A 24,179-nucleotide genomic window follows, 5' to 3' on the forward strand; every position below is an offset into this window, starting at 1 on the left:
TACAGGTGTGAGCCCCCACGCCTGGGTTATTTTTCCTCTTTTCCGTGTCGGCAAACTTTATAAGACTGATTTGCAGAATCAGTCAAACTTTATAAGACTGATTTGTGTTCTAGCTGCTGAAAAATAAGTTTGAAACCAACAGTTTTAGATAATTTGCAGGAAAGCTTTCCCTCAGCTAGTCTGTGTGATAGGACAACTGAAGCTCCAGGGATTTCTAGAGCTGGGTGAAACTGAAGAAAAACGATGGCATTGAGTCCTGGCCAGACTAGGGAAAGAGAGGGTGTGCTGGAGAGATCCCCTCCTGGGCTGCTATGAAATCCTTTGTCTGGGCTGCTAGTCAGGGGCCCACCTGTAACTGGCCTTGCTGATTGAACAAGTATCTTAGGTGCCCAACAGGGCCAGCCTGGTGTCAGTGACCTTGTCCTCATATGAGTTGACACTTACAGAAGGTGCACTGAGCACCTGGCATCGTTCTTACTGTGTGGCCTCCATGATCTTATCCATCCCACAACTGTCTGATGGGTGCGAGTCTCCAGAGGAGGAAACCAAGGCACAAAGAAGTTGAGAAACTCACCCAAAGTTGACAGCTGTACGGGGCACATCTCCACCCATCATGCTCTCGCCGGCCATTCATTAACTGTGCAGCACTACGTGGTTTAGTTTTTATCCCTTTGTAAGAATTTTCACAGTAATTAACTCACAAATAACAATAACAAAAATCCTGTTAGACCTTGCGCTCTGATGTTTTTGGTTTGGAAAATGTAGGCATTAAAATCACAGTCCGGCACCCGGGATTGAGTGTCATACCCAGTGGGTACTCAGCACCAGGAAGTCAGGCCTCTGTGGCAGGCTGCTGAGCCTACGCTGGGCCCCAGTCAGATGCTGTTGCACCCACCAGGATTTAGCATTTAATAGCACAAGTGAAAGAGACCTGCTCATGGACTGGGGACTCACTAAGTGCTAAGCCACAGGGGCTGGGGACACAGAGATGAGCACAAGAAAGCCCCGTCCTCATTCCTGGAGGAGAGGCAGTAGGTACCCAGGAAGAAGAAATAAAGGACATCCTCACAGAGGCTCATCCGTGGTCCAGAGATTAGAGACTAGGAAAGGGGCTGTTCAGACAGGATGGTCTGAGGAGGCCCTTCTGAGTCTGTGAATGATGGGCAGAGCCAGCCACGTGATGGCTGCCAGTAGAGGATTTGAGGTAGAGAAGCAGCAAGTGCAAAGGGCCTGGGGTAGGAGCAAGCTTGGTCTGCTGGAGAAAGAACCAACATGAAGGCCGCTATTACAGAACTGGGGAGGGGACAGGATCAGCTATGCCAGAAGGCTCTGCCAGCCATGGGGCCTATTCTGAGAACCACGAGAAGCCAGTGGATTTATCTTTTAAAAACATTGCTCTGTAAAACCTGCATTAGTGGAGTAACCAGAGGGGAAGCTGAGGGGCCAGTGGTAGAGGTGGGGAGATGGGGCAGAGGTGTTGGGGCGTGAGACCATTTTCCTGTCCGTGTGCAGGTCAGTCTTCTCCAATGCCGTTTTGTCCATCAGGTCCAGCCCCTCACCCCTACCCCCCTCTCATTCCTCCCATGCTCCTGCCTGCCCCATCTATGCAGCCAGTCCAGCCTCTGTCCACAAGTCTACTCCCCAGGGCAGGGATAGACCCAGCTAGCCTCCTGCCTGGGACCCTGCTGTGGGCAAGAGAGGCGAGGGTCTGGTGGACCCGGGCTCCAGGACTGCCTTCTTGGGCTGGCTGTGCTATCAACCGCCAGCCCTTTTGGTATCTGTCTGGTTTCTTCCAGTCCTGGCCTGTCGCTGCCCCCCACCCCCACCCTGCCCTTCCTCTCCTCCTGGGGAAGGAGGGAGCTTGGGGTGGGGGAGGGTGAAGAGCACATACCACCTCCCAGCTCTGTCCTGGGAAATAGCCACCATCCATCACGACCAGCGGAGCCCATCAAAGCCTCAGACAGAGCCATAAATTTCAAGAACACTGTTGCTTCTGGTTTCAGGGAGAGAAATGGTGGGTGGGTGTGTCCGGGGAACATGGTTGCTCACAGTCCCCTGCACACAAATACTCCAGCCCCCTCCCCGCCCTTAACCTGACTCTTGGTTAGCTCCCCCCCACCATGCTGCCCTGGTGAGAATCCCACAGAAGCTCGGGCCACGGTTCCCAGCACGTGCTCCTCACCTGCACTTGGATTTCCCACTTTGAAATTGTCTGTGCTTAAAAGAAAACCTTTACTGTCCTCCTCCTGCCCTTCTGGAAGCTTCTGGGCTGCCGCCTTCTACTCATGGCTGGTGTGTCCTCCGGGAAAGCAAATTTGCTTTTTTAGCCTAGGAAAACATAATTAGGGAGGCAGATTTGCTGCAAATGGCATCATATTATGTATCCTAAAGCCAAATAGTAATGATCTTTGAATTTTCCATAAGGCCATAAAACCACAGAGATCTGAGGCCGTCTGAATTCAAGTCCATCTGTATTTGTCAGATGCCCCCTGTGTATGGAGTCAGGGCTGGAGATTTGAGAGGAGCTGGAGGGGACACACAAGAGGTGGGCTTGGAGCTTTGTCCTTGGAGAGTTTACTACAGTGTGGGGAGAGAGAATGCACACTTACCCCTGTGCACGCCTGAAGGTGGACACAGACACTGTGCCCAGCCTGGCCCACAGCCCCTGCCAGGGACAGACCTGAGTGTGATGCTGGTAGCTCACTGCTGAGTGGCCACAAGCTCATCATTGACTGTTTCCGAGGCTCATGGATGGCACTGTGGGCAGGGAGGATGGGGCCCTGTGCCGGGTGCTCAGAAAGATGGTCTGTTTCTCTTCCCCTTGCCACCAGGTGCAAAGAAGGGGTGATCTGGCCAAGCTGGGGGAGGCCTCAAATCACAGCATACTCATTGCTGAGGGGGAGACTTTGACAAGGCGGGTGGCCGGCAATCTAGACAGAGGGAATGAGCAGATCCACCCACAGACCCAGCGGTGGCCGAGGCCGAGGGAGGGGGACTAGGGAGTCGATGCTGCCCCGTCCAGCTCTGTGATTGGAGGACCCCGTAAGTGAGGGGCACTGGTAGGCATGAACCCTGAACTTGGACAGCTCAAAAATCCACCTGTTGATTCTAGACTCCATAGTTTATGTCTTAAGCCAGAGTCATAGCCCTAGGGTCCACTCCTGAATACCCACCTGCCCACCTACATGGATGTCCTGGGAGCGGCTCAAACTCAGTGTGCCCCAGCCCCCATCTCAGGCCATGACAGCTCCTACCTTTCCACAGCTCAGACCCTAACCTTCTAGTCACCCTTGACCCTTCTCTCTCTCTCTCACACCTGTGTCCAGTCACCAGCAACTTCTTCTCACCCTCAGAATATGCCTAGAACTCCACCTCTTCTCACTCACACTCCTAAGCTATTTCCAACTCAGCAGCCAGTGGGATCTTTTAAAAATGTCAATTAGATCAAGTCTCTCTCTCCTCCTTGGTTCCCAGCTCACTTGGGTAAGTCTCTCTAGTGGCCCCAGTGCACCTGGCCTCACCTGTTCCCAGCCTTCTTGCTGTTCCTCGAGCAAACTGACCCTCCCCAAAGCTTGGCTTCTACAACCCATATTTGGTCTGCTGGCAGGAAGTAATGATGCCACACACAGCCAGTCTGGCTCTGCCCTGCTACAGTAGGGCGGTGTGTGTGTGTGTGTACTGATGCATTCACTTGTGGTTCAGAAAAGAGGGACCCTCTCTGTTCTCACTTGGGGAGGGGCTGTAGACCCTTGGTCATCTATTCAGAGGCCTCCCCAGCTTCAGTGGAGGCTCTGGCTGGGTTAGGTTGGGGCAAAGAAGTGAAATGCATAAATGGCTGGACCCCAGCAGGCTCCCCACATCCCGTGCGGTGTGTGTGATTGATGCAGAGGGAGTCTGTCTCCTCGACTCATGTTTCTGGCTGTGTGTGTGTGTGTCTCCTGGGGTGAGTGTCCACACACGCCTGTGTGTGTGAGTCTTGGTGTTTTAAAAGCCAAACGATCAGTTTCATAATAAAATAACTCCCAGCAAGCACCCTGGCCAACTGTGAGGAAATCAATACCCATGTTAATTGAATGCAACCCTCATAAATCAGGGGAGAAACATGGACTTATGCTTCCTTCCCAAGGCAGCCTGGAGAGTTCCTTCTTGGGGCAGGGGACTCGGCTGGAATTGGTGATTACACCGTGGGGCTAGGGGGAGAGGCCTCTTCAGGGGCTGGCAGAAAGGGAGCAGAGGGCTGGAGCTGGTAAGGAATCAGCCCCAGCCCCCTGCAGAGCTGGCATCGCCTGCTCAGCCCTGGGTGTTGCGGGAGGGCGCAACACGTCTGTGGCCTATGCTTTTGGCTCCTAGAGGCCACTGTGCCAGGGTCAGCCTTGGAAGGGAGTGGGCAGTGACCAGAGGCCCAGCTTGGGCTTCTTTACTTTCTGAGTAAGAAATGATCATTTTGGTGGAATGCCTGGTGCTTACTGGATGTGCAGAAAGCACGCACAGTCCAGGCCTCAATGTCCACGTGACTTGCAGATACAAAGGGAGGTAGCAACGGCTGGCCCGGTCCCAAGCTCACTGCACGCCCTCAGGAAAGTCACTTTCTCTGCTCTGAGCCAGTTTCTGTATGTAAGCGGTGGAGCCAGCAAGTCTCCCAGGAATCTTTTCCAGCTCAGACGTCCTGGGACTTTGAGATCTGGCTGGGTTCCTGAGGTCACAATGCCCATGATGGTAACAGTGATGGGTTTAGGCTCACTGAAGGGTAGTTCCACCAGGCAGGGAGGAAAGGCCTCCCTGGGGGGACATCTGTCGGCCTGGGAAGTCTCTACTCACTCCCTTACTTCCGCCCAGAGCCGTCTGCAAATCCCTCAGTCTCAGAGGCTGGCTCAGGCCACCACTGGCACCTTCCCTGGGAAGGAGGGATCTGGTTGTCAGGTCAGAGCCTTTTCAGTGGTGCTGCACCTAGAGCAGCCCTCAGTCCCCAGGGCCTGTTGTGACTTTCAACAGATTTTGCTGCAGAACTGCAATGATAGCAATAATAATTGATGATAATAAATTGTAATAATAACAGCCATCCTCTACTGGGTACTTCTGAACTGTGGTCGTCACCAACAGCCCCATGAGGAAGATCCTGCCCAGGTCTGCATTTTACAGATGAGGAACCTTGGCTCAGACAGGGAGAGGATGAGCTCTGGTCACAGGGCCTGGGGTGCAGCGGGAGTCCAGTTAGGCCTATGTTGCCAGAGCAGCCACGTTGCAGCCACATTTGTTTCATGCCTGGGTGTAAAAAAGCCCCATGATTCCAAGTGTAGTCTCTGAGAACTGGGAGGGACGTGGGACTCTCTGGGCCGCCGAATCAGCCTTGCTGGCCCCAGGAGCTTCCTGACAAAGCTAAATGTCTCTGGCTTTTCTGCTTGGCCCCTGCCCAGCGCCCACAGCTCATAGGGTGAGGCCGGAGACCCTCACTCTCCTCTCATTGGCAGGGCCCATAGGCAACCTCCTGACCTGCTTTAGAAGTAACTTGTCACTACAGGATTGTGTGTAAAGGCCTGGCCAGACTCACCTCCGCCAGGAGCCCTGACCCTTACAGAGTTCTGGCTGGAGGGTGGCAGCATGTGGCAGATCCCCAGGCTGTCCCTGAGATCCTGTCCTTGACCCCTCCAACCCATTTAAACCTCTGGGTAGCATCCAGGACAGACCAGGGTGGGCCGAGCTGTCCCACCAGTTGGAAACATGTGGATGGCACTTACTGTCCCAGCAGCAAGGTGGGACAACACACACGGGGTGTTGCCAGCCAGGGATGCTTGCTACGTGGGTCTGGGTCATGGAGACATGGCCGATCATCCTGTGCTGACACATCTCCAGCTTGATGCCGCCTGGCCAAGGCTCCACCACATCACACTGATGCATTCACTGTGCAGGGTGGCCCAAGGCCTCAAGTACACAGATACTCTTACCAGGCAAGACCTGCCAGAGGTTTAGGGGTGACCCCAGGAGCCAGACAAGTGGTGACAGACCTTTCTTTGGAATGTGCAGGGTGGGGACATCCCAGGGCCGCTGCACTAACCCTCTTCTGCACACACAGCTTAGATTCTGGGGCACCCAGGCATTGCTCCCTCCTACCCTGTGTGGTGCAGTGACACCTTGCGGTGTGCCCAAGGTTACCCCACACAGACATGCTGTGGATTGCCCTCACCCCGCTTCTCTCCGATACCCCCTCTCCGGTTGTCCCTGTGTGTCCTCCGTGCCCAGAGCCTGGCACCAAGTGGGCATGCAGCAGATATGTGTGGAAGGCATGCTGGTGGTGGGCCTCCTTCTGGGTCCCGTCTTCTGAGCTCTCAGCTTCCCCCACTCCAGCTGTCCCCCAAATGGGCTGGGTCTTCACTGCTTACCTCAATGCTGCCCTTCTGGGAGCCTGCGCATTCAGACTCATCTGGGTCAACAGTCTTCCTCATTTAAAATATATATACTGAGGTATAAGAGGAAAGCAATGAAAATAGGCTACAAGCAGGATGGAAGGGCTCTCGGTCGTTTGGGCCAGTTGGAGGAAGACAGGTGCATTCAATGGGGGCAGTGAGGCCAAGGGCATTGTCCCTGTGTTCCCCCTGCCCGGGTGGACAGAATCAAGGTTTGTACCCTGGTCAGGGGTCCTGCAGGGTTAGGATGGTTATGGTCTGGGAAACTCCTTCTGCCAGACCAGTTTCAGCCTTTTCCTCCTGCCAGGGAATTGGCTGTTTTCCTGGTAGAATGAGCCCAGAGGTCCCACTACCAAGGACATCACTCCCTAGACTGGGGGTGGGGAGATGGCCCCTTTGCCTGGTCATGACCTTGGCTCTAATGTCTTGCCTCTTGCCCACCCCAAGCCCACCTGTATCCCTTCCAGGTGAAATAGTGCACCCTGCCTATGTCAGAGCCCACTATGGGCAGATGGTGTACAGGATGGGACATGGACTTTCTTCATGCAACTGACATCGCCTCAGGGCAGGCTTTTCTGATTTATCAAATCCTGTGTTCCACCCACGGCTCCAGGCTGCTTCCTTTCCTAAGGACAAAGCCTGGGCAGGCTTGTAAGCACCGCATGTGTGTCCAGACACAAGTCAGGGAGGCCCAGCTCCCCATTCCCCACCCCAGCACCTGCTGCCCCAGCTCCCCAGGATCATCCTATCCATCAGCCCCTGCCTGGCCACGGTAGCCAGTTCAGCAGCTCCCTGGGCTGGGCAAGGCTGGGCTGAGTAGCTTTAGAACCAGGTTGCCTGGTTGGAACCTGAATTTCCTATTTTTTTTTTTTTTTTTATCCAAAATGCCTTTATTGGGATGGTTTTCCATTCATTCAAGCAGGGTACTTTCAGTGCTGCTTCCTTCTGAAGGAACATCCTTCTGTAAGCCTTGCTTTTCCTCCTGTAGGCTGGCAGAGGACAGTAGAGCAACCAACACACAAAACTACTGTCTGTGCATGGCTAAACACCGTGGTGCTTTTGTAGCATCCTGGGCATTTCACGTCCATGAAGTAGGAGTTGGGGCTCTGCGCCAGGTGCTTCCTCTTGTGTTTCCTCTTTTCCTCGTCTGGAGAGGGATGAAGGAGATCCTTTGCGAGAGGCATATTGGCGTGTGGAGGCCGTCACTGCTGGAAAGGCGATTTTCCAGTTTTTTAACAGCTGTGTGACCCTGAGCAAGTCTCTCCACCATGCTGTACTTGGTTTCCTCATCTGTATAATGGGGGCATTGAAAGGAGTCATGATGTCATGGGCATTGAGAGAGCACTGGATGGATGCCTGTGAGCTAATGACTGCCATCAGCATTAGCCGGTGGTTTTCTCTCGTCCTCCCAGCAGCCTGGGAAAGCCTTCACAAACAAGATTTATAATTTTATCAGTTTTGTAGCTCAGTGGGTAGGGCACCAGCCACATACACTGAGGCTGGTGGGTTCAAACCCGGCCTGGGCCTGCTAAAAAACGACAATGACAACTGCAACAAAAAAATAGCTGGGCGTTGTGGTGGGCACCTGTAGTCCCAGCTACTTGGGCTGAGGCAAGAAAATCTCTTGAGCCCAAGAATTGGAGGTTGCTGTGAGCTGTGTCATCACAGCACTCTACTGAGGGCAACATAATAAGGAGTAGGGTGCTGGCCCCATATGCCAGAGGTGGTGGGTTCAAACCCAGCCCCGGCCCCAAACTGCAAGACAAAACAAAAAAAAATTGTATCAGTTTTTGATGTCTCAAACTCAGTGGGTTAAGACATCAGCCTTGGGAAACGGATACAGAGTTTGATCATCTTGCAGTTCCAGTTTGGGGCCACCCATCCCCGGACTGAGTTGTGGCATGGGGGGACCTGCCCCAGGCCTCTGCCTCAGCTTCCAGCAGTGTCACTCCAGTCTTCACATGGTGTCCTCCCTGTGTGTGGGCTTGGGGCTGAATTTCCCCTTTTCATAAGGACAGCACTTGTGTTAGACCCTATTCCTGTGTGACCTCATGTTAACTTCACTGATTACATCTGCAGTGACCCTGTTTTCAAATAAAGTCAAATTCTGAGCTATTGGAGGTCAGGACTGCAGCATATAAATTGGGGAGGGCGCAATTCAACCCATAGCAAAAATTATGTTTTGTGACTACGTTGGTAGAACATTACATATTAAAACATTTTCTTTGATAGATAAGGTTTCTTCCTCCCACATTTCCACAGGCTCCTAAATGCACTGTGAACCCTGACTTGCACTGCCTGGCCCTGGTCGGAGGCAGCCCTGTTGGTGCTATTGTGTCCCCCGGCCCCGTCAGCTGGGGGCTGCTCCCAGCATGTCCCCAGCGCATTTCCATGTTTTATTTCCCAGGACATAGATCTGCTGTGGTTTGAGGCTTCACAACATCTACTTTTATTGTCATTTTTAGAAAAGCTGCTCAGGGAGAGAAGCCTAATCATATATTATTTGAAAATAGAAAGTGCTGTGCAAATGCTAAGTCCAGTATAATAATAGTGACACCAAGTAATTCTGTTTTGAACAAGTTGAACTTGTTAAATCAGACAGATGCCATCTGCACTATTTAAAGCCCATGCTGGCGATATGTTTTATGCAGAAACACTTATGGTAGGAAAATCGCTGAATCTCCCAGAAAGTAAAGTGTTTTGCTGTATAGCTGAGCTTATGCGTTTCCTCTGGGGAATGGGGTGGATGCTGTAACTAATAAAGCCTGTATTGAGCAACTACTGTATGCTGAGTGCTTGACAGTCAGCCTCATCTCTAATCCTCACAAGACTCCATTATTCATATTTTGTAGGAGTTACAACCTGAGTTCAGAGAGGTTAGGTAACTTGTCCAAGGCCAAACAACTGTGAAGAGAGTCAGGATTTGAATCCAGGACCTCTGACATCAAGCCTGTCACTCTTTCCAATAAACTTCTGAATGGCAAGGAGAGTCACTGACCCAGGGTTTGAAAATCAAGTGATTTCTTCCTCTCCTATGAGAGCAGCAGAATGAAAACTTGGCCTTCAGAGAGAGGAAGATGGTTGGAGAAAAGAAATTCCTGACACAAGGGGCAGCCAGGAGAACCTCCTAGGCTCTGTGGTGTGTTAGAAACCGTCTTCCTTCCGTGCTGCAGATGGCAACCCCATTCCTTTCCTAGGGTCGCCGTAAAAAAAATCACCATGAATCTGGTGGCCTAAGCAATAGGAATGCATTTTCCCATAGCTCTGGAGTCTGGAAGTCTGAAATTAACCCGTGTCAGCGGGGCTGTGTGCCTTCCACGGGCTCTGGTGGAGAATCCTTTCTCGCCTCTTCCAGTGTCTGCGGTTGCTGGCCATGTTTGGCATTCTGTGGCTTGTGGACACGTCACTCCAGTGTCTACCTCTATCATCTCACGGCTTTTTTATAAGGACCCTGGTTATTGGATTTAGGATCAGCCTAATGTGATATGACCTCATCTTAACTAATTACATCTGCAAATGTGACCTTCCAAATAAGTGCCGTGTTCCTGTCCTCAGACTCAGGCTCCAGCTGGGGTTTCAGGGCAGCCACTTGCAACCACAACCCCCAGTGTGCAGGGTTCAGAGAAGGGATCTGGCTTCTGCAGGGCAGATGGAGAGGTGCTGTCAGGAAGGGGCTCAAAGTCTCCAGTGACCTGGAAGGACCCCCAGGCTTGTCCCTGACATAGGTTGTGTGAGCTCTGGGGTCTCTAGTGAGTACCCCAACCCTGAGTGCCCCCTGTCATGCCGGTAGCCCTGAGCCTTGCCTTGGCTACCCATGTAGGCCACCAACCCTGACCCAGCTTCACCAGATGCCTCCCAGTGGCCTCCACACGATGGCCGCCTCTGGTCATCTGGACTCTCATTCCTGTCAAAGGAGTGGCCATCCCGTACCCATAGGTTGGTGTGGAAAGCAGTTGCTCACTCTTCTTTGGGAACTGATTTCACAGCTCAGGGGACATCAGTTAGCAAGTTCCTTCTCTGGTCTAGCCCAGGCACTCTCGGCCAGTGAACATTGCTGTGTGAGGGGTGAAACCATCTTAAATATTGTGGTGGCGTGTGACCCTCTGTAGGGCTGTAGAGTGTGAACAGACATGGTGGATGTGTGGTGCTAACATTTCGTTATGGGGGGTGTGTAGCAGGGAAAAGGATCCAAAAACCGTTCTGGGATGAACCAGAATGAAAAAAGGTTGAGACACCTGATCCAACCCAAACCCATCTCAGCCGGCCGCTGACACACAGCTCAGATGGCATGCTCTGCACCCTTCCTCATTCAGCCGGCACAACTCGCGAGGTAGCTGCCGTGAAGCAAGGCGACTCGAAGACCAAAGAGAAATATTCCTGCTTCCCTGTGCTTGAGGACTTTTTGAGCAAAAGCAGCACGTGTGTTTAAGTCCCTTCTCACTCTTTTTATACATGTTAATCTCACAGAGGCTGTTGTAGGTTGAATTATTTCCCCATCCGAACCCCCAGGGCTGGTGACAGCACCCTTATTTGGATGTAGAGTCTTTACAGATGCAACCAGATTAAGATGAGGCCATGCTAGGTGAGGACGGGCCATATTCAATGGCTGGTGTCCTTAAAAAAAGAGGCGATTTGGACGCAGACACACACAGGGAAGAAGGCCATGAGAAGGTAGGGGCAGAGACTCAGATTGCACAGCTACAAACCAAGGATATCAAGGTGTTGCTGCCACCAGGAGCATGGAGAAGAGAGGAAAGAGCCCCCACCCCAGAGCCTCAGAAGGAACTGGTCCCGCTGACCCCTCGCTTTCTGACCTTCAGCCTCCAAAACTGTGAGAGGATAAATGTGTGTTGTTTTAAGCCACACAGTGTGTGGTAATTTGTGACAGTGACCTACGGAAACTAATACAAATGCTGTGCCATTTTCCACTTTAAGAGTCCACTGTTCACTTGTTTTTACCAAAGCTGGCACTGGGGCACTGAGCCAGAGCGCTCGAGGACGGGCTGGGCTGTGTGTGTGTGCTGCGTGCGTGGGGAGGTGTGCGCGTGTATCTGGGGGCTCACTCCTCTCTCCTGCCAGCTGCCTTTTGTCCCCCATTGCCCCACCTCCACCTCTGCCTCATCCCTCCATGGATGGGGCCACTTGTCCTATCTTTATGGATATTGAACGGGGGGTGGAGGGTGGCTGGGAGGGCAGGTGGGTGCCGAGGGTCCCCGCTGTGCCTGCTCTGGCAGACAGCTCACCCAGCCAGAGAGGATGGGAGGTGCGGTTTGCAGACCCAAGCAGAGCCAAGGTTGAAGAAATCCTTTATTTAATTCCCATTATAAGTGGCAATAAAGAGCCAGTACCTTGTATAGGGATAAATGGTGCTTAAACTGGGCCTGCACAGCCAGGGGGTGAGGTGGAATCAAAGGAAATGGGATTAATGTGTTAAAAAAGGCAAGCAGCTTCCCAGAGAGAGGCTCTCAGGGCTGTCCTGGCACAGAGAAACTCTGCCCGCAGAGTGGAATTTATCTCCATAGAAGTTTTGCAATGAGATAAATGCTGCATATGTGTCTAATAAACTTCCTGCGAGTTGAGTAGTAATCAACACAAGAAATAAATTCTCCGAAAATAAAAGCAACATCAGTGGTATTGGTGAGGTGGGGGGCCGTGATGGTGCTGGTAGTCAACTTTCTTAAGATGCTGAAGGATTCGTTCTCTGGAAGCCAACGATAATTTACTAGAGTTTTAATATTTGGCAAGTCCCCACAGGCTTCTGTGGGTGGAATTTATTTTGGCATGAAACAGCCCCTTGGTAGGAAATAGAGAAACAGCCTCGGAGCAGCCAGCCGCGCCTAGGAAAATAGCCTTTGTCACCTGGGGCGGGGGTCCCTGGACAGATACTGTTTGAGCTCTTGAATAGGATTCCTCTGCATGCAGCAGCCCCAGGCACTGCCTTTGGACACACACGCAGCATGTGTGCAGACACTCCTACTTGCACAGATACGGGCATGTGGACAGATGTGCACGGGTGCAGAGTGGGCACAGATAACAGGCATGCCTGTGGACACAGACATATGGGTACATGTGCAGACACCCCTGTACAGACATGGGCATGCATGCAGGTACGGACACAGGTGCAGATGTGGGCACGTGTGCAGACGCACTGGCATGCACAGACCTGAGCATGACGCAGACACGGACATGGTCTGTGTCCAGGTGTGGACAGGTGCAGATGTGGGCACGTGTGCAGATGCACTGGCATACAGATAGGGTCGTACGTGCAGATATGGACACTTGTACAGATGCAGACGGATACAGGTGTGGGCACATATGTGGACGTGCCAACACGCATAGATAAGGCATACATGCAGATATGGACATGTCAGCTTTCCTGTATGTGTTCGAACACGTGTCCATTGGGTGGGGCAGGCAGCCAGCTCCACTTCCCTGCCCTTCTATCCACTCGGGACAGAGCCTGGTGCTTGGAACACTGCAGGACCTGCTGCCTTTGACCTCCTTGGCAGGAGCGCCCCTCGGGAGGTCCCCAGGCAGGTGCTGAGGCTACCTCCTGGGAGTGTCCCCAGGGTGGTGCTGTGGCTCACCTCTGGCCTCTCCCTGCCCAGGCTGCCCCCTGGGGCCGGCCTCATGGAGCGGATCCAGGCGATTGCGCAGAATGTCTCAGACATCGCGGTGAAGGTGGACCAGATCCTGCGGCACAGCCTGCTTCTGCACAGCAAGGGTGGGTGCCAGGTGGATGGGGTGCCCTGCGGATGGGGTGCCCCAAGCCCCAGGAATCCAGTGGACTTGGCACTGGGTGGGCCCTGGGGAGGCAGGACACCCTGGGCCCCAGCCTCTCCCAACAGCAGCTCTCCTGGCTCTCTGGGCCCCACTTTTGGCAGGGGGCCTTGTAGTTCACCCCACTCTGACCTGGAAGGAGGTACTGAGGACAGAGCAGGTTCCCTGGAAGCCCCTGGTTTCCCATGATGTGGGGGTTGCAAACTTCATCTCCGCCCTTTTTGGAAAAAGTTGGGGATGAGTTTGGGTGGGTGTATGAGGCCTGTTCACACCAGCTCCTCGCTGGTTCTGAGCCCCCTAAAGAAGCTGGGGACATTGAGGAGGGCAGCTCAGACCTGGGGACACCCTTGCAGATGGGTGGTGCAGCCAACAGGCTTTCAGGTGAGAAAACTCAGGCAGAAGGTCATGTGGGCTGCTGCCCACCTCCACCCAGGCCAGTCCACTCCTCAAGCCTCTCTCCTGAGCTCTTCCTGGACTGGGTCAGTGAGTTGACCTCTCCCTGCAGTGTCAGAAAGCCGGCGGGACCAGTGTGAAGCACCCAGTGACCCCAAGTTCCCTGACTGCTCAGGGAAGGTGGAGGTGAGGCCTGGGTCAGAGGGTTGGGCTGGGTGGCTGGGATAGCTGCTGTGGAGGGCCTCTCGGCCCAGGCCCGGCCGCTGACCCAGGTACTAGGTGGCAGAGGCCAGCCTCAGAGAAATAATTTCTCTGCTCGGCCCATCAACCCAGACTCCCAAAGGTGAGCCATCTCTCGGGGCCAGAAGTGCCTTTTTATAGCAGGTGAACCGTTAAGTATCCACATGCCACCACCAGCAGCTGGTTCCCAGCAGACTCAGGAGAGGCATGGACTCTGGCCCCTCTGTCCTCATTCCTCCTGGCCCAGTCAGCATCTGGACAGAGCCCTCCTGGCCCACCATAGGGACCCTCTGGCTGCATGAAGGTCCCTGTGGGAGTCAGCTCCTCACTGGCCCTGAACACCCCATGGCGTGGGTGGTGGTGGTACAGACCCTTCCTGGGTGGCCACCTGGGGACTACTGTGAGTGGGTCCTGCCCTGGCCCCAGCCTTTGCCCCACTGGAGGCTGTCCCCTGACCTTTACCTCTAACTGAATCCTGCTCAGGGTGGGGAGAAATGGGGAACAAAGGAAGAGGGCAATAAGCCCTATGGCTATGCCTTCAGCTCTTTGCCCCAGAGCCCAGGCCTGACCCTGCCTTTGGGGGGCCTCTTAGATGGTGGTTTTGCCCCTGTGTTCTCTTGGGCTCTTGGGAACTGGGGCAGAGGCCGCATTCTGGCTCTCCACTCGGCTCTGGCCCTTGCTGCTGCATCTTTAGGGAGGATCGCAAGGGTGGCGTCTGGGGGACCTCAGAGCCCTGGGGATTCCCATGCAGAGGGGGCCTGCTGGGGTGTGGGTGGGGCTGTCGCCGGCTCTCCGGCCCAGGCCTGGCCTCTCTGCAGTGGATGCGTGCCCGCTGGACCTCTGACCCCTGCTACGCCTTCTTTGGGGTGGATGGCACCGAGTGCTCCTTCCTCGTCTACCTCAGTGAGGTCGAATGGTTCTGCCCCCCACTGCCCTGGAGGAACCAGACGGCTGCCCAGGCGGCCCCCAACCCCCTCCCCAAAGTCCAGGTAAGTCTAGGGTGGGGGGGCTAGTGAGGGACTGGAGGGCAAGCTGGCTAGACTCCCCAGGTGGGACGTCCTCAAGGATAGTGGGAAGAAGCCTCTGTCCTGGGTGGAATGAAACTGGCCAGCTCTGCCAGGTGGCTGGGCAGGTCCCAGCCTGTCCTGCCCGACAGACAGGAGGCCAGCCTGGTAGCACTCATCCTGCCTTCTGCAGATACTGCCAAGCTAGGCCTCCTTGAGGGGCCAGTGGGGCCCTGGAGGCATCCCCTAATGGACTAGAATAATAGTAACACTAGCTGTCAGTGTGGAGGGCTTTCTGTGCATCACTTTATTTGTACTTAAATCTCCCAGCCATCCACGGGCGATCATATTCAACAGAGGAGTTGTCTGAGTTTGGAGGGTTGAATTAACGGGGTTGAGGCTCTGACCACTGCCCTCACTGCCTCCTTGTTGTGGCTGGGTGGCCTGGGGACCGCCACAGCTATCTACCTCCCTGGAAGGGCTTGGGGTAAGGGGTTAGTTGGAGCTGGGTTAGAGGGTGGGTGTTGCAGGGTGAGAGTGGAGCTCCTTGACCTTGGGGACTGGTGGGCCCCTTAGGAAGTGCAGGAGTTGGTGGAGCAGGCCCTGGCCTCACGCAGGCTGGTGGGGATGGTGGTGGCACAGCTGTGGGTCTCAGGGCTGGGAGAGCTGAGATCTAGACCCCTCCAGGCAGTTTTCCGGACCAACCTGTCCCACCTCCTGGAGCTGATGGGCAGCGGGAAGGAGTCCCTAATCTTCATGAAGAAGCGGACCAAGCGGCTCACAGCCCAGTGGGCCCTGGCTGCCCAGCGCCTGGCACAGAAGCTGGGGGACACCCGGAGGGACCAGAAGCAGGTGCATGGTCCCCTCTGCACACCCAGGGAGCTGAGTGTAGTGACTCAGAGAGTTTGGGCAGTGTGCTTGAGGAACAGGGGTGGGGACGGCAGAGTCGGAAAAGATGCCTGTGGTGGTCCCTGACTCTTTTCAAGGTTGGGCAGAAGGACAAGCCCTCCGAGGGGTCTTGCCTTCCGTGGACATCTGGTGCTTGTCAGGCTGCAAAGTCGTACATTTGCCTGGCAGGTGGGGAATGATGTGGGCTGTCTGGGGAGATTTGTTGGCTCATTCCTCTCTCTCTCCCTCCATCCATCCAATAGATACGGTATTTACACGACCCTCACATCACCCTTTTATTTCTTTCAGAGTCCTTATCATTTCATGACGTTGTGTCTTGTCTGTGTTTACCATTGTCACCTCTCCCGTCTGGAGCATAGCTCCGGGAGGGCAGGCCCCTGACTGTCTTTGTCATCTGTATCCTCATTGCCCCTCATGGTCACTCTGCTGCCAGAAAGCACCTGTGCAGGCCTAGCCTGGAGACAGTGTCTGCTGCTGACTGGTGTCCCCGGCCAGTGCCCAGGGCTGGTCTGAGTGGCTGCCCCTCCGTGCTGACCCTCTGTGTCTCACTGACCCAGATCCTGGTCCACATCGGCTTCCTGACAGAGGAGTCTGGGGACGTGTTCAGCCCGCGGGTTCTGAAGGGCGGGCCCCTGGGGGAGATGGTGCAGTGGGCAGACATCCTGGCCACGCTGTACATCCTGGGCCACGGTCTGCGGGTCACAGTCTCCCTGAAGGAGCTGCAGAGGTGAGTGCTGGGGAAAGCCGCTCACCATGAGCCGGGGCAGGGAAGGGATGAAAGGGAACCCGTCCCCTCGAGCCCCTGCTCTACCTGCAGTTCCGCACCCTCAGAGCCTGGGAGGCTGCTGGTGCTCTCTGGGCTGTTGCCGTTCCTCATTCCCTCCGCCACCGCCCTGTCCACCTCCCACCTCCTCCACACTCACACCTGTTGGTGCCTGGGCTGCCCCAGGGTGGCGTGTTTGCATAATACTGTTCAAACAGGGTCCCCTTCTCTGTTTCTGACTCATTCTGGCTTGTGGAATCGAGCCACAGGGGGTCCCTCTAAGCCCCTGATGTCCTGGGGTCCCTCTGTGCCCCGGCTGTCCTGGGGACTTAGCTTCTTTCCTGGAAGCAGTCTCCTTCCTGGGCCTCTTCTGGGGACTTAGGACCTGGAGGGTGGTGAGTGGGCACACCACTCCAATGCTAGGGTTTTGGGGTCCCTCTGGTGTTGCTGGAGGTGGAAGAGTGGTGATCAGAGGCTCCCTGGATGCTCAGGGGAAGGGTGGGGCTGAGGCCCAGCGTGTGGGGATGTTGAGGGCATAGGAGTGGGTGTGGGTGTATGTGAGGTTGGTTTATTTTTAACTCTGTATCTGTGGGATATAGAAACACGTAAGACCTTTCTTCCTTTATCTATTAATATTTATTATGTAATATTTGGTACATACAAAACTATATGCAAACTATGCTATGAAGCACAAGAATAAAATGATCTCTGCACGTTCCACATCCCACTTACAAACCCCAATGACAGACCGACCCCTGGATCTGCCTGGGCTGTGCCTCCCCCAACCCATCCCTCTGCCACCTCCCCAGAGAAGCCTGTCGCTAGAATTTTGTGTATATAATTCCTTTGCTTTAAAAAAAAATTAGCTAGGTATCCATAAAAATTATATGGGTTAGCTTAGTTTAGTATTTTTTTAATTTCAGGTTAATGTGAGGGTGCAAAAAATTACGTTACAATGTTTGCATTCATTAGGTAGAGTCCCTGCACCCAAGAGGAGTGCCATATACTAGTTTTTGCTTTGATCTTTGGAAGATCTGTCTTTCCAGACTTACTTTTTTCAAACTCACCGTGTTTCAGAGTCACCCATGTTGCTGCACGTAGCTTTGGACTAGAAGTTGTTCATTCTCATTGCTATATAATATTCCACCACGTCAATGCCATAATTATTTATCATTTTCCTGTCTGTATTTCATGTTTTCAAAAAAGATTTTGAATAATGCTGTAGCGGCCATTCTTGTACGTATCACCTGTGTACTTGTGCAAGTTTCTCTGGGTATGGAATCAGACACAATCCTTGGGTATTAAGGTGTGTGAAATTCAACTTTATGAGATAATGCCAAGTTGTTTTCCGAAGTGATGGCACCAATTCACACTCCTGCTGGTGTGTGGGTCCCCCTGCGGCCACTTTCTCACCTACACCGGGGGTATCAGATATCCTGATGGGGGTGTTGAGTGGCGTCAGATAGTGGGGCTAAGCATCCTGTCATGTCACACTGTCACACTGTTCTTTCACCTTGATGCAATACCCGTGTCCTTTGCCCATCTTTCTGCTGAACTATCATTCCCATGTTGAATGTAAGAGTTCTTTATATATTACAAATATTAATCCTATGTGTAAAAAGTCTCCTAATTTGTGGCTTGTCTTTTTAATTTTAATTTCCTATGATTTTTTTTTTTTTTTGGAGGAAGAGAAGTTCTTACTTTTAACGTTAATCAAGTTATCAGTCTTTCTGTATGGTTAGTAATGTTGTTGTGCTTGGTGGAATTCTATTCCTCTTCTTCACTGGCTTTTTAAAAAGTTTTTATTGGTACATAATATTGGTATATAGTATTTGGCACATGTGATGGTTTGTTACATCATAGAGCATGTAATGATCAAGTCAGGGACTTAGTATATCGGTCACCATGAGCGTTTATCATCTCTATGCGTTTTAAGAGCATTTTAAGTCCTCTATTTTAGCTATTTTGAAATGTGCACTACACTGTTGTTAACCGTAGTCCTCCTACCCTGCTAAGAAACATTAGAAGTTGTACTATTAACCAACCTCTCTCCGGCCCCCACCTCTGATGAGATTGTTCCTTGGGGTGTAAGTAAGCAAGGCTGGGGTTGCTTGCTTGTGAATAAACGTTTCTTCTTCGGCCTGTTAACTTATTCTCCGGTGGTTTTCAAGTGGAAATGTCCATCCCCTCTAGAGCCTGCCCACTGTCTTGCTGCTCTGTTCTAGTTGTCTCTCTTTCTGAGGGGTGTTTTCCTCCTGGCCACCCGTGCTGGTGCTCGGTAGCACCGTGGCATTAGAAGAGGGATGAAGGAACTACCAGTAATCCTAGGTGCCTAGGGCCCGGAGAGCACCAGTCCTGGGTAGCTGCCCAGCCTCTGCAGGTCTTTCCTGCAACTCAGTCTGCCCCAGGACCGAGGGACCTAGGCCAGTAGTATTGAATAAAGGAAGGAGGAGGCTGTGTCTGGGTTATGTTGCTTAGGAGGCCACTAAACTGCCTAGTGCCTTGAAAGTTTTCATCTTCAAGGCCTGAAATTCACACTGGGGGAGTATTCTTCAGGTGGTTGCACTTATCTCTAAATTAATCTCACTCATCTCTTTAGGTTCAATGAAAATAACAAAGTCTCCAAGGGGAGCAGCCCGAGTGAGGTGAGGACATAGAACAGGGACAGGTTGGTGACAGGGCTTAATGAGGAGGCTGCATGCTTGTGGCAATTTGGGGGAGTATAGTCTAGGAGGGGAGCATTTTCTAGGGGAGGAGGTGCCCACTTTGAGATAGCAGAGCACCAGAACTGTAAGGAGCAGGCTGGGAGCTGTCCCCAAGTGCCAGTACTGAACCCACAGACACCCCCAAAGCTGGGAGAGGGAAACCGCACGTCTCTCTCTCTGGCTCTTACCCCGGTGACAGTTGGTGGTCAGCTCCAGCTGTTTGCATTGTGCAGGCCACTTCGGGGCTGAGGTGTGCCCAGCTGCCAGCCTCTGGCGCCTGCTGCTGCATATCTCGCTGTCCAAATAGAGAGCTCAGGAGACGCAGTGGTGCTGTGGAGCAGAGCACTGCAGAGACAGCTGGGTCTGCAAACGTGAAGAGAGGCAATCTTCCGTGGCCTGGAAACTTCCTACAGGAAAGACAGGCCTGAGGACGGGGCAGAGGAAAAGGTTTCTGGCTGGGGAAGGAACCTACGGGTGGCACAGCCAGTGTCTGTTGCTAACCATGGGCCACACCTGCCTCGGGCAGAGCACCAAGTGAGAGTCTGGTGGTCCTTGGCTCGTGGGTCCTCAGAGACCCCAAGGTGCAGTGGGAGGAATTCTGAGAGGGGGCTGTCCGGAGCCCCTCCTCCTGGGCTCTGTGACACATGAAGTCCCTTGTGAGTATAGAACCTCCCTCTGTCAAGATCACGGCACTTCACTCCGCTGTGAGGTTAGGTGAAGTCACATTTACCAAGTCGCAGCACTCAGCTTGGTTCCTCCCTCTGACTGTGTGAGAGTGGGGGGCAGGGAGGTGAGGACGTCCTCCTTTTATGCACCCTCAGGGAATAGGAAGGCTTCTCCCACGCATTTATGACAGCCCAACACAACACTTGGAGAATCATCCTTCCTCCGGAGGAGAGGGATTTGACAAGTCTCCTTGAAAGGTGGGCACTTAGCTCAACTGTTCTGCTTCTCAGCCCGTGCTGGGTTCCTCCTCTCTCAACCTCACTCTGAGTTCTACAGTGGCCAGAGCCCTGCCTCCTCCTCTGGCCGCTCCCCTGGGCTTGGGGTCAGCAGGGCTGCCACTGCCTCTTTCAGGGCAGTGATGATGGGTTGCTGCACTTGGGAGGCCCTAAAGGTAAAGCTCTAGTGAAAAGTGCCAAAATTGGAAAATGCCCCTCTGCTGGCATCTCCCTCACTGTTCACATGCACTCAGACGCGTGCACATATATGTATGTACACATGTACATGCACAGATCCACGTGCATACATACATGTGTGTGCCCCTGCACACATGCACACGGTGCACAGCCCTTCACATGTGTGCAAACACGTGCACATGCTTATGTGGTTTATTCATGCATACCCACATGCACACATGTATGCACAACCAGGCAGGCACAGCTACATGCACACGCAGATACCCATGCACACCCACACGCACAAATGCACGCACAGATACGCGTGCACACTGATAGGCAAGGCATGCACAGATGCCTGTGCACACCCACATGCACATCTGCATGCAAAGATATGCGTGCACACCTACAGGCACGCACAGATGCCCGTGCACACCCACACACGCCATGGAAACATGCAAATGCATGCTCCTGGACCCACAGACACAGTGCACCTGTACATACCCTTATGCACACCCTCTTGCACACACGTGTGCTCCCCACACCCCACAGAGAATCAATGCCTTTCTACCAAGGCTTTTATTTCTTGGCAGGCTCCTGCAGATCTGAAATGTCCAGAAACAGGTGCTGCAGAGAGGTCACCCTATCTCTGATTTGCAGTTTGTCAAATGGGCAGGCCCAGGGCTGTGGTCAGATGCTCTGGCCCTTGGTCCCCTGCCAGGTGTCTATGTGAATGCTCACACAGGGCAGAATGGTGTAGACAGCTCAGCTGCCTCGGGAAATCTTAGGAAGGTGCTTTCTAAATCCATTACCAGATACAATTTGAAAACAACTAAAAGTAAAAATAGAAACAAAATCACCTTTCCTAGAGACCCAGTTATATCTATAAAACTCATGGCCCCAGCTGCTGTTGGAATAGGTTTAGGGTGGAGGTTCTGTACCCTGGCTGCAGTGGAACCACTTGAAGAACCTCAGAAATACATCAGCATTTGGGCGATGCTCTTGCCAGCTCTGATTTAATTGGTCTGGGGTGGGGGGCCCAAGGGTCAAGTGCTTGAAGCTCCCTAAGTGATCTAGTGAGCCTTAAGGGCTGTGAAGTGGCCAAGCTGGAGCCTGTGGCTTTATAGGCCCCCTAAGAGACAACCTTGGTAGTGAGGGACTGGAGCACTGGGGAACATGCAAACTGATCTTCATGGCTTCTTCAAAAAACCTGTCCTCAGTGTCCCCAGTGCAGTCCTGAGGGTGAGATTAGGGCCTGGGTGGGGGCGCAGGATGCTGGAAGATGTGTAGAAAGTATGTGAGGATTCCTCTGAGTCCTCCTTTGCACTCCTGGAAGCACCTGGATACCCTTGGCATCCTCCCGGGGGCATCAGGGGGGAACCTGCTGGCCCAGATCTCACTTTGTGCCACCCCATTTCTTCCTTTGTAAAGTGAGGGCATTGACCACCATAGTTGGGGTTGACAGGAGAGGCCAAGGTGGAGGCAGAGCTGTGAGCCCCTCGCATGCACAGATCCGCATGCACACCTTTCCTGCTGGGGCCACTCTGATGCTGTGTCAGTGCAGCCTTCCCAGCCACATGTGTGTGCCAAGGGCTGCCCCGTCTCTGGAGGCCACAAACCTGAGATCAAGGCATCAGCAGGGGCAGCTCCTTCCGAGGCTGTGAGGGAACTATTCCAGGCCTGTCTTTGGTGGTGTGCTGGCCATCTCTGGTGTTCCTCGTCTTGTGGAAGCATCACTACGATCATTGCTGCCCTCATCTTTGCATGGCCTCCTCCCTGTGTGCATATCCATGTCCAAGACCACAGCCAAGGGCCCACCTTACCAACCTCACTTAACTTGATTACTTCTGCAAAAACCCCGTCTCAAACTAAGGTCACCTTCTGAGGAATTGGGAGCTAGGAGTTGAACATCTGAATTTGGGTGGTGACGCAATGTTACCTGCTAACAAGGCGGTATCCATTTCAGCCTGGAAAGGGGTCCCAGGCTGAGATATCCCTGAATACTGGTGGGGAGGGGGCGCCTGCAGGCAGAGACAGCAGCTTCCAGGGCCTCCCCTCTCGGCCTGGGTGGCCATTCTGTGGGAGCAGTGCCTGGTTAATTTGAAACAGTTCAATAGGATGTGAAGGTAGTCTGCATTCCGAGAGCCTCGGCTTGCCTTCTGTGACAGAAACGTCTCCCTGGGCTGGCGAGCTGACCTGTGTGGGAGGCGGTGGGACAAAGACGCAACTTGTACATTTGTTGTAGTTCGTTCACAGATGTTCCTGGCAGGTGTCTGGGCTACTGACAAAGCAACAAGGCTGGACGGATAAGCCGGCTTTTCTCTGTTCCTCGTGCTTTGGTGTTTTAATTAAGCAGCTCACTGGAGTGATGTTTGGGGCAATGGGCAGCATTCACATCTGGCTTTGCTGCTGCAAGGTGTTTCCAGGGTGAGGGAGGCGGCACGTGGGACCATTGTGCTCTGTGATAAGACTGCAGTGAGGCAAACTCAGACAGTCCCCACTCGCGCCCCACTGTGTGTGGAGGGAAGGAGCTGCCAAGCCAGGGACACTGCACCCCAAGACGTCCTCGTGCGTGCCTGGATCGCGGTGGGCATTTTAAAGTGATGTCTCTTCCTGCCTGCCTGCCCAGAATCACTGTGCTCATCAATTTTATTTGCATAATTTCAAGCATCATTAATAGTACATGGCATGAGGAAAAATTACTGAGCTCTTCCTCCATCCATGAGTGAAATTGGGTTTAGTAGAAAATTAGTTGTCTTAACTGGCAAATGATGAAAGCTTGAGAGGAGAATGTTTAAATAAGGAGGACCAGGGGAGAAGCTCTTGGCTGTCAAGCATGCCCCAGCCTGGAAAGCCGTCTCTCACCCGGGACAGAGGGTCCCCTGAGAATGATGAAGTTACACTGGGTTAGGGCCTCATCCTATCTTGAGGATGTCTGCAGAGACCCTGTTTCCAGATAAGGTCACGTTCACAGGTGCTGGGGTTAGGACTTGAACAGAATGCAGGGGTGATTTTTATTTTTCAAGATGGAGAGAGCATTGTTGACAATGGCCCGAGGGCATGGCCCTGGATGGGTAGACATCTGCGCTGACAGGAGAGAAGGGGAAAGAGCCGGGAGTGCTGGGGATGCAGGCAGCAGACATAGGGCTGGGGGGTAGGGGTCGGGCATTCTGGTTTCTATTTTGTGTCTGACTTTGAAGGGACAGCATTTGTCAGAGGTGGAGGCACTGGGGGGGCTATGAGAGGCAAGGACAAGGCTGACACAGTGAAACACACCCCTCGGGCTTCACTGCCAATTTGTAATGAGCTATCCCCTAAAACAAAAATGATTTGAACCAAATATGGCAAAATGTTAAGCCTTGACACAGCTGGGCAGTAGGAATGTAGTATTCATTCGATCATTATGTTATTTTCTATAATTTTCAAGATGCGTGAAATATTTTATAATATATAAGTTAATAAATTAGGAAGGGCGGCGCCTGTGGCTCAGTGAGTAGGGTGCCGGCCCCATATACCGAGGGTGGTGGGTTCAAACCCATCTCCGGCCAAAACTGCAACCAAAAAATAGCCGGGCGTTGTGGCGGGCGCCTGTAGTCCCAGCTACTCGGGAGGCTGAGGCAAGAGAATCGCGTAAGCCCAAGAGCTGGAGGTTGCTATGAGCCGTGTGACGCCACGGCACTCTACCAAGGGCAGTAAAGTGAGACTCTGTCTCTACAAAAAAAAAAAATAAATAAATAAATAAAAAATAAATTAGGAAAAAGGAAGGATGAACAGCATTGTGGCCCTTGGCAGACTCTAGTCAGTAGTGACTCTTCTTCCCTGATAATTCCAAGAGGAAGCACAAGTGGTGGCTGACTAATTTGCAC

General features: G+C 53.0%; 2 protein-coding genes across 6 annotated transcripts in view; one reads left to right on the forward strand and one right to left on the reverse strand.

Moving 5' to 3' along the window:
- The window catches only part of MGAT5B (alpha-1,6-mannosylglycoprotein 6-beta-N-acetylglucosaminyltransferase B), a 70,733-nt gene that overhangs the window by 15,511 nt on the left and 31,043 nt on the right, over positions 1–24,179 (forward strand). For 4 of the 5 annotated variants that reach the window (XM_053570032.1, XM_053570035.1, XM_053570034.1 and 1 more), the window contains exons 4-8: positions 13,010–13,125; positions 13,687–13,760; positions 14,633–14,803; positions 15,506–15,670; positions 16,285–16,454. In XM_053570032.1, the coding sequence (XP_053426007.1) occupies positions 13,010–13,125; positions 13,687–13,760; positions 14,633–14,803; positions 15,506–15,670; positions 16,285–16,454 (696 nt within the window). Of the gene's footprint in view, positions 1–13,009; positions 13,126–13,686; positions 13,761–14,632; positions 14,804–15,505; positions 15,671–16,284; positions 16,455–24,179 lie in introns of those variants that run through there. The other variant, XM_053570036.1, reaches the window with a different exon arrangement.
- On the reverse strand, positions 7,262–7,599 carry LOC128570660 (40S ribosomal protein S27-like). The gene has a single exon (XM_053570037.1). The coding sequence runs from the start codon at positions 7,583–7,585 to the stop codon at positions 7,331–7,333; it is 255 nt and encodes an 84-aa protein (XP_053426012.1). The 5' UTR covers positions 7,586–7,599; the 3' UTR covers positions 7,262–7,330.

The sequence above is a fragment of the Nycticebus coucang genome, chromosome 18 (genome assembly GCF_027406575.1).
Source record: "Nycticebus coucang isolate mNycCou1 chromosome 18, mNycCou1.pri, whole genome shotgun sequence".
In the NCBI taxonomy this organism is placed as follows: domain Eukaryota; kingdom Metazoa; phylum Chordata; class Mammalia; order Primates; family Lorisidae; genus Nycticebus; species Nycticebus coucang.